The sequence below is a fragment of the Merops nubicus genome, unplaced genomic scaffold, assembly GCF_000691845.1.
Source record: "Merops nubicus isolate BGI_N331 unplaced genomic scaffold, ASM69184v1 scaffold19866, whole genome shotgun sequence".
Classification (NCBI taxonomy): domain Eukaryota; kingdom Metazoa; phylum Chordata; class Aves; order Coraciiformes; family Meropidae; genus Merops; species Merops nubicus.
In genome coordinates this window covers 10,965-20,690 of record NW_008614621.1, presented here as the reverse complement: position 1 = coordinate 20,690, position 9,726 = coordinate 10,965, and the positions used below count along the sequence as shown (strand labels likewise).

The following is a 9,726-nucleotide window of genomic DNA, read 5'->3' as shown; positions in this document are numbered from 1 at the left end:
ACGTCCCTCTTGTACTGGGGGCTCCAGAACTGGATGCAGTGCTCCAGGTGGGGTCTCACCAGAGCAGAGCAGAGGGAGAATAAATCACTTGGATCTGTCAACAGACCCTCCCGAACCCCCACATCCAGATGACAGAGCAATGCACCCCCCCATTCCCAGCCAGGAGCTGCTGCAAGGCCCTTGGGTCCCTCATGTCCCTGCTCTGTGTCCAGCCACAAACCCCTCCATGAGGTTTGAGATGCTCCCCACTCTGCTGAGTGGGGGTTCCTGTGGGAGCCAAGCAGGACTGGCAGCCCCTCGGTACCTGCTGGGTATCTCTAGATTGATGATACACTGAGATACCTGTATAAGCTGCCCTGACCAACCAGGCAGCCACCACAGCACCAGCAGCTGCTCCACGCATCCCACGTGCAACAGGATCTTTGGGACAGGAGGATGCCTGGGGCAGCTGTTCCGTTTGTGGCAAATGCTCAGCAGCCAGGTGTGGGGAAGGCTGCACACCCTCCTGGGCAGATGGACTGTCAGGACTCCAGCACCTTAATCCCTGTCCCTTTGCAAAGAGCATTCTCAGCCCAAGCGTAAGCAAAACAAAGAATCAGAGAATGGTTTGGGTTAGAAAGGACCTTAAAGATCATCTTCTCCAAGCCCCCTGCCATGGGGAGGGAGAACTACTGCTAGACCAGATTGCTCCAAGCCCTGTCTAACCTGACCTTGGACATTTCCAGGGATGAAACATCCACAACTTCTCTGTGCAACCTGTTCCAGTGTCTCACCACCCTCACCACAAAAAGAATTTCTTCCTCACACACAATCTAAATCTACCCTCTTTCAGTTTCAAACCAGATACATCCGCATTGCTGGCCAGTCAAATCTGAAAGGGAGTCTGAAGTCTGCAGGAAGGTGAGAGAATTCTGGCACTTTGCTTAAAACAGCTCCAAAATGGAGAGATGTGTCTCCAAACACCCCTGCAAGACCAAGGAGTCGTCACCCCTCTGGCTCTGCAGACACAGGCAGGCCTGGTGAAGTTTTCTGGTGGGGACAAGATGGCCTTGGCAATAAACGGTCCAGCTCACACAAAAACATTTATTTCAAGGAGTTGCACTCTTATTCCTAGACCCAGTTAGCAGGAAACAGATGGGGCCAGCCAGAAAGAAGCACCTCTCCTGGGACTAACATATTTTTCTTCAGAAATTCTGTTTTCAGGGATGTGGCAGGGGAAAGGAGAAAGCAGGCATGTGTTTAGGAAAGCTTGAGGGTTGGTTGCCTTTCAGAGGGAAGCTGTTAGGAAGGGATGGACAGGCACCCAGGCTGACTGGCCTTCTGGGGAGCAAAAGACCCAGATGGCCCCTGCCATCTCCTACTGAAAGCAGAGACCAACCAGTCTCCTGCAGATGGAAACCCAAACATGCAGATGCTTTCCTGTCCCAGGTGCCACCTGAGAGTGAACAAAGAGGCAGGAGCAGTCTGAAGGAAGCAGATGGACACAAGCTCATGGGGAAGCACCCCAAGTCCACCCTGAAGCCCTCAGATATAAACCAAACCAAGTGACCAGGAGTTTCCCCACTCCTAATTTTGGCAGGCAGCGCTGGCAGGCGCAGAACACCAAACGGAGGAGTTTTGCTCATTACACAGCTGAGTTAACCCCACATCTCTGTTTACCTCAACCCCGTCGCCTGGGGCAGTTTCGAGGTTCCTTGGCTACCTTTGAAGGCCAGCAGTGGGGCGGGCCCCAAGCTGTGGCTTTCTCTATTGTGTGGGGCGATGGGAGAGCCGCCTGACACATCACACCTTGGCCCACACGCTCCCTGTGGTCCCCGGGGCTGGGCTGAAGCCAGAGCCTGGCCCTGGCCCCGCCTTTCCCCTCTTTTTAAAGGTGGTAAAAAGCCGCTGCTGTCAGTTGGCTGCTCTGCTGCTTCCTCCTCGGAGCCTTTGTGAAAGGAGAAGTGCTCCATGTCGTGGCGTGAGCTCCTTCCCCCCTGGCTGGTGATCGCAGCGGGACTGACGGGCATCGTGCTGCTCTGTGTCTCCACCAAAGACGTGCCCGTCGCCCCCCTCAGGACCAAGGTAAGGGCACCTGCCCGCCCCAGGGGCGGCCGAGCAGGGGGTCAAATGGGGCAATAGGCAGAGGAACTTCTCCTCATCTGGGGGGCTGCTGCTGAAGGGGAACTTGCCCGTTTCCTTCTGCACGCCGGACACTGGAACTGGTGTGGCTTGTTGCTTTTTATGTTCATTACACCCCTGAGTTATCTACCAGCCCGAAACAACCACCTGAGGAGGGGTTGGCATCCTTCAGCACGCTGTAGCTTTTCAAACTGGAACCAACCCTCTGGCTGCTCAGGGAGACAGAGGCTGGCTATGGGCTGTGGAGCAGCAGAGATGCTCACCACAGGCTGAGCAGAGGCAAAGGACCAGTGGTGCCAGTGGAGGTAAAGAGCCAGGTCCTTCTTGAAAGTTGGTAGGAATTTGGCCCTGGAATGCTGCTTCTGTACCCTCCATGCCTTCTCCTCTGCTTCCTCTCTTGACTTTAACTGGAGAGCCACAGTTCTCTCTGAGCAGCAGTGCCAGCTCTGCCCAGTGACAGGGGGTTAATGCCCATCCAGGCTCTGCCTCTGGCTGCTGAGGGGAGAGCAGTGGCAGGCTGTGGTTTAATCGAACAGAAGTAGGTTAACATGTGCCTTTAGAGGTCCTACCCCTCCTCCACACTCCTCTCAAACAACACTGCATTACAAAAAAACCCTTATTGCTCCATGCTCTGCCCTTCCCTGGTGTGGAGCTGGGGCAGAAACGCTGTGATCCCTTTTCCTCCCCTGTGCTCCCAGCAGCAGCCTCATTTTGTGACGAGGGGAAAAAAAAAAAATGCAGGTTTCTGCACCAATGCCATTTGCTTCTTCCTCTTCTGCAGCAGCCAACGTGTCCCTGTGAGAAATATGAGCTGTCACTCATGTGGGAGGATGCCAGCAGGCTCGGGCAGGGAGCTCCATCCTCCTTCCGCATTTCTAGCTCCAGTCCCACCAGCTCCCAGCCCAGGCACCGGGTCTGGGGCAGCTGGGAGCTCCCAGGAAGGCAGCCAGGCTCTGCCTCGTGCTCTGCCCTTCCAACGGGGCTAACATCAACCTCTCAGGAGGTTTCTCCTTCCCACTTAGGCACAGCTACAACTATTTCTGTGCAAGACAGAGCTCAGACCATGCGCTGCCACGTTCCTCCCACATCTCACGAGTTTCCTTCCCATCTGCATAGGAGATGTCCCAGTTTGGGGTCATGTTAGTGGGGAGAGGAGACCCCAGGCTAGCACCGGGGCTATTTTGAGCGTGAGGACATCCAGAACAGCCACAGAGCTGTGCTGCAGGGTGCCCCAGGGGCCTCTCGTTTCCTAACCCTCACGTACAAGGTGCAGCTCAGTGAGGCTTAGTCAGCAGCAAACCAACGAGACATTGGGCTGCAAAGAGTCTGAGAAAGCCCTTGGCCTCCCTGCGAGGCAACAGGAGACATGTCAGAGGACAAGGTGTGGAGAAATCTTCCTCCCTGCTGCTGTTTCTGCCAAGACATTGTCTCTGTGCAGCTCCTACAGGGCTGGCACATGCCTGGGCACACCCACCCTGTGTCACGCCATCTCTAAATTGGGTCACCAAAGAGATGTAGGAGTCACAGGTTCCTTCAAAATAGGAGCAATTCCTGCACGAAAGCCTTGGCAAAGGAATCCAGCAGCAGTCTGAGTCCCAGGATCAGTCGGGAGCCTGTATAGTGCCATCTCCCACTGCTTCAGGACCTGTTTTTCCTGAGCTCCAGGTGGCTCAGCTCTCAGTGGAAGCTCTCTGCCAGGTTTCAGGAATAGCTACAGAGCAGGCCACTGTAGGTCTGATGTATTTTTGGGTGTTTCCCCACTCCTGCTGTTCCTCATGTATATTCAGGAATGCAGATGGTTCCCTACAAATCCACATCATCATCTGGCTTCACCCTTTCTCTGAACGTAAAGAGCCAATTCAAACACTCCAGTGCAGGCCCACAGGTTCCCCAGAACTCCTACGTAATGCTGAGTAACCCTACCAGAACACAGCAGCATGAATTCAGGGGGCTTTATCCAGAATGTTTTTGGGGTTTTCCAGTATGGCATTGTTCTGGATGCTGGCCCAGCCCACACCATCTTCTTCATCTACCAGTGGACCACCACCAAGGCGAGCAGGACCGGGGTGATCAGGGAATGCAGTTCCTGTCCTGTGCAAGGTAAGGGGCCCCATTGATGCTCGGGGGTCTGTGGGACTGGCATGGGATGGATGGGAGTGCAGAGATCTCTCCACTGATAGAGTGGTGAGAGTGAAGCACAAGCTGCTTATTTTCAGCATGGATCTTCTTGACACAGGCAGATTTAGCCACCCAGAGCTGGACATCAGAGCACTTGGCAGTAGCAGGTGGCAGGTTTTGTGGCCTGCTGCAGGTAGGGAAGCACACAGAGAGGAGGGGGCTCATCCTGGTGCCCACGTGGACCAGTGGCAGAGCTGAGGTTGCTGAGCTTCTTACCCAGGTGAGACAGTGAACAGCAGTGGAGACAAATCTGGCTGCAGGGTGGCTCCTGGTATCTCGTGCCTCCTCCTGACTGTGCTCCAGGCAGGTAGTGCTGTAGCTCCAGGCCAGCAGAGGTGCAAAGACTCCAACACCCTAGGTGGGGTTTGACAGCACAAGTTCAACTTGAGTTTCAATGTCATGTTTTGGAGCATATTTGGGTCTTCATTGCTAGTTTGAATTAGTTTGGCCCTGCCAAAGCCAGCTGAAAGGGTCTGATGCATTAATGCTTAGGGTTTTCCTTCCCTGTCTCTTGGTGTCTCATATGTGTCCCTTCAGAGCTGCCACATTCACTGCCTGGGGTAAAAACAGCAACTGCAGCTCGGTGCAGCAGTTTGTCAGCAGCAGCAACGAGAGGTCCAGGCAGGTCTCTCACCCAGAGGAGAGCAGCAGTCCTGTCTGCAGGCAGCACGGGCACAGCCACAGCCCTTGAGTAGCTCCTCAGCCCTCCACGGGGCTCAGGAGAGCAAAGGACGTGGTGAGGGAGGCACCATGCAGCCAGGAAGATGAGTGGGCAGAAGGATGAGGAAGTGAGGCTCTTTCTAGGTAGTAGCTCACAACCAGCACTGAAGACCCCATTGAATCTCACTAGAAAGATGAGTCAAGGCTTGCACTCAGCTCCTCTCTGCACAGCACCAGCTTCCTCTAGAGCAGAGCTATCTTGCTTGCAGGCACACCTCCACCAATACAAAAGGAAGTGGCTGGAGCAGAGAGGTCTCAGCTGAGCTGTGGCATCAGCCTCAGCTCTGTCTGCATGGCAGTGTGTCCTTTAGCTTTTTGCAGTGGCTAAAGCCACATTTCTTCCTCCGTGGGCCAGCAGCCACATGGCTGATAGGTGGCCATCTACAGGATGTCTCAGCAGCAGAGCCAGGCCTCTCTTAGGGCGATTTGGGATTTGGGGATGCACATGTGCTTTGCTCCCCATACCATCCTTTAGCAGGATGGGCACCTGGAGGAACCCCACCTGGGACAGGTCCTGTCTGACCATGCCCTAGGACAGCACCCTCTGGGGTAACGCCTCTCACACTTCTCCCACACCTTGCCTTAGAAAACATCATTCTTTGCCTCTGGTCCAGGAATCTCCATCTACTCAGATTCATTAGGGAAGAGCTTGGAGCCATGTCTGAACTGGGCCCAGAAGGAGATCCCAGCAGAGCAGCACAGCCAAACCCCCCTGTACCTGGGAGTGACCACCAGCACGAAGCGGCCGAAGTGAGTGAACCTTGCAGCCCCACACCCAGAGACCAGCACACGTCCTGGGGATCACTCTGTACATGCACCTCACCCTGTCTGCTCTGCAGTGGGCTTCATCCCTAACCTGCTAGTCAGGTAAACCTGCCTCAGGTCCCAAAGTACTCCAAGGGAGTACAGCATGGCTGGGTCTCTGTATCGTCCCCCCCAAGCAGCCACAAGGATGACAGTCTGGGAAGATCCACCTTACCATACAGACTTCTGTGGACCCTGTTCTCATTGTCACCTCATCACTGGGACCTTTATCTCCTATTAGACACTGAGGGAGAGTAAAATCTGGAGGGGACCAGGCCAGTGGGGCAAGGCCACAGGACTTCCCCAGTGGCAGAGGGGACTAAACTCCCAAATTCTTGAATGGTGGCACAACTGCTCAAATCATCCCTCTGCTGTTCTTGCCCACACTGCTGTGAGGGGAGAGAGAAGCAGCAGCAGGAGTGGGATTGTCATTGTTCCTCAGGGCTACTGCCCAGGGTGGGGAGCACAGCAGAAGCCCTGCAGCCATCCCCCAACACAGGCTGCTCCTGGCAGGGTCCTGTAACCACAAATGTGCCTTCTTTTTCTTTTCTGTTCAACCTCACCCATCCCATCCTCTCTGACAGGCTCCTTGAAGCCCTGACTGCGGCCCTGAAGTCATCCCCCTTCAACTTTCAGGGGGCAAAACTCCTGTCCAGTCCAGATAAAGAAGCATTCAATTGGATTGCTGTTAACTATGTCCTGGAGAACTTCTTCAAGGTAAAGGACAATCCTGCCCAGGGAGTAGAGAACTGAGCTGAGCAGCTCCTGTTAAACAGCCCCAGAGATGGGGAGGGACTGTTAAAGCAGTGGTGACCTGGCAGTGCTGGGTTAACAGCTGGACTCAGTCTTGAAGGTCTTTTCCAACCAGAACAATTCTATGATCCTAAGCCCTGTAGTTTAAACAGTGCTTGGGCACAATTTCCACTGCCTTTCAGAAGCAGCAGGTTCTATCCACCACCAGCTGGCTGGGGGACATAGTGTGAGATGGTTATAACAAGGCTGAAGGACCAAAGCTCTAATGTCTATATGGACATGGTCCTGCAGTTGTCCTAACAGATGGGAGACTTTCTGGACAACACATCCAGGATGCCCACAAAGATGACCTTAGCCCAGCCCTGGGGTGTCAGCAAGATCTCCACTGCCCCAGGTCTCTGCAGCTCTGGCTCAGCACCACTGTCAAAGAGAGCTGGGGTCCAGCTGTCCCATGGGACATCCCATGGATGGTGGATGGACAAGCAGAGTCTTTTGCTGCCAAAGCAAAAGCCCACCAAATTTCCTCTCATTGAGATGCTCATGAGAGCACAGCTGGGTGTCTGTGTTCAGAAAGAAGCCATTAAAAAGAATATGTTAAAGTTTCCTTGCTCTGCCCACAGCTCCTCAAGCTAAAGGGTCTCAGCTAAAACTCAAAGGGCAAGAGAAAGGTGGGTTAGACTGAGTTACTCCACACCAGGGAAGTGAGAGGCAGTTCTGATGAGCACACACAGGTTAGGGGCTTGCCAGCTCTGCCACAGCAGCACAGCCTCCCCCAGGCAGGGACAGAGCACTGCCACCCCCCTAAACCTCCCTGCCTGCACTGCTAGCTTCAGCACTGCCAAAATCAGCTCTGCAAGGCTGCAGGAGATGAAACCACAGGGCTCTTCTGACAGGAGGATCACCTGAGTCCCGCAGCAGCACATGAAGCCCATACCTGCCCACCAGGAAACCTCCCTCCCCTTCCCCACCAGCACCCCCTCTCTCCTCTATCCCCTGCTCCTACCTGCTCAGCCCACTGCCTGGAGCAGCCCCCCAGGATGGTGAGCCTGTCTGAGCTGGGGCCACGGGCAGCTCTCTGCACAGATGGCATTGCTTGTACAATGGCTCCTCTGATCCCTCCAAAGCCACCAGTTCAGCATCCTGTGGGCAAACAAAAAATTTGGGCTGTACCACACCAGAAAGCTGCTTTTTTCTCTCTGTGCACTACTGCTTGCATCACTCTGTGACCCAGTGCAGGCACCTTACAAACTGACCTCTCTGGTTCTTTTTGGGTCAGTACGACTGGCGAGGACAGTTGGTCCCCTCTGGGAAGGGGGTGGCAGGAGTCCTGTCCGTGGGAGCAACCTCAACGGAGCTCACCTCCAGGGTGGAAGACAAGAAGGAGGCACCAGAAGAAGGAGTGAGGCTGCAGCTGTACGGGCAGACACACGAGGTGCACACTCACCACTGCCCCTGCCATGGAAGGGAGCAGCTCCGCAGCAGGCTGCTCGCCGGGCTCCTTCGCGTGAGTACCTGCCACAGGGCACCCACGGGCTCCCTGCACACAGCACACTGCTAATGGGCAAACTGAATCACCAGCTTTAACAGAGGGCATGTGCTTATGTGTAAAAAAAGCCTAGTGCATTTGTAAAATGCACCCACTGGTCTCTTCTCCCAAGTAACCAGGGATAGGACGAGAGGCAATGGGCTGAAGTTGCACCAGGGGAGGTTTCAGTTGGATCTTAGGAAGAATTTCTCTCCTGGCAGAGTGGTGAGGCATTGGCCCAGGCTGCCCAGGGAGGTGCTGGAGTCCCCAGCCCTGGAGGGGTTCAAAAAACATATGGACATGGCCCTCTGGGACATGGTTTGGTGGTCATGGTAGTGTTGGGTTGATGGTTGGACTTGATGGTCTCAGAGGTCTATCCCAACCCTAATGATTCCGTGATTCTCCATGTCCAGATCAATGCCCTCCAAGCAGACACACAGGCACTTGCAGGCTCTGTTTGGCTCCTTGCTTAATACACATGAGCACAAAATTGCCATCCAGAGGTGCTAAAGATCAGCTTGAGGGTGAAAAGAGTCAAAGACTTCCCTTGGCTCCCCTGAACTGCTCCTCCACCCTGGAAGGGGAGCCCAAGCAACAGCACCTGGGACCTTTCACTTCCTTTGCTGACTTTAACCCTGAAGCACCTTTAAAAGACCAACATTTCATTTCAAAAACATGCAAAGGGTTTGGTTCTTCCAAACTTTAGTTCACTTGGAAGGGCCCAGGATCTGATGCAAACTCAGGAATCATTTTGGTCTCCACCAGAACCAATGTTTTCAGAAATTAACCACTCGCTGTTCATACTCTTGCCTCCTTACAAACCTCATCTCCCCTCATGTGAGACCTGAATGTCCCACACAGAGCCCTGCCTCACCATGGTTATTTTGGGGAATTCCTAGAGCTAAGAAGCACTGATTCATGAGGGGCTGAGCCATTTGCAAGGCAGACCAGAACAGCCTTTCCTGCAACTAGGAGTACGGGCTTCATTGAAATTGGATTTCTGGTCTAAGGGGGAGCAGGTAGAGCTGGGACACCCCAGCCTCCTGCAGCAGGTGCAGACACTGCAGCTTGCCCTGAACTCTGCAGGAGCTGGGAGCCTGCTGCATCAGCCTGGGCCTTCCAGTGGACTCCCAGAGATGAGGTCTGGCACAGCTTCAGCAGCCTGCCCGCTCGGTTACACCACGGCGGTGCCAGAGGGAAACCGTCCTTCACCGCCCCACCTTTTGTCTCCCCTCCCAATCTCCCCTCTCACTGCCTCTGGCCTTGTTCTGTTCTGCCCCTAGGATCAGAGAAGTGCCACCACGGTGTCTAACCCCTGCTGGCCCCTCTCCTACTCCCAGGAAGTGCAGTGGCAGTCGGTGCACACCGGGCCTTGCGCCGACACGTCGGACGTCGCCGGCCCCGAGGAGTTCTTCAACATCACAGGCTCCAGCAACCCCAGTGCCTGCCTGAGACTGGTGCAAAGCCTGCTCAACTCCACCTCTTCCTGCAGCTTCCTCAAGCATTCCCCCAGCAAGCCCCTCCAGACCAGGTTCCTGGTGGGTTCTCGTTGACAGTAGAGTAGGCAACTGGTGACTCCAGGAAATGGGACTGGTTTGACCATTAATGAGCACAGTGTGGCTAAA

At 54.6% G+C, this 9,726-nt stretch overlaps 1 protein-coding gene across 1 annotated transcript in view; it reads left to right on the top strand.

The window, feature by feature from the left end:
- Positions 1 to 1,950: 1,950 nt before the first annotated feature.
- The window catches only part of LOC103774866 (ectonucleoside triphosphate diphosphohydrolase 2-like), an 11,298-nt gene continuing 3,522 nt past the window's right edge, over positions 1,951 to 9,726 (top strand). The window contains exons 1-6 of the mRNA XM_008942301.1: positions 1,951 to 2,064; positions 4,104 to 4,221; positions 5,634 to 5,765; positions 6,377 to 6,540; positions 7,853 to 8,080; positions 9,385 to 9,639. Of these exons, the coding sequence (XP_008940549.1) occupies positions 1,951 to 2,064; positions 4,104 to 4,221; positions 5,634 to 5,765; positions 6,377 to 6,540; positions 7,853 to 8,080; positions 9,385 to 9,639 (1,011 nt within the window). The remainder of the gene's footprint in view (positions 2,065 to 4,103; positions 4,222 to 5,633; positions 5,766 to 6,376; positions 6,541 to 7,852; positions 8,081 to 9,384; positions 9,640 to 9,726) is intronic.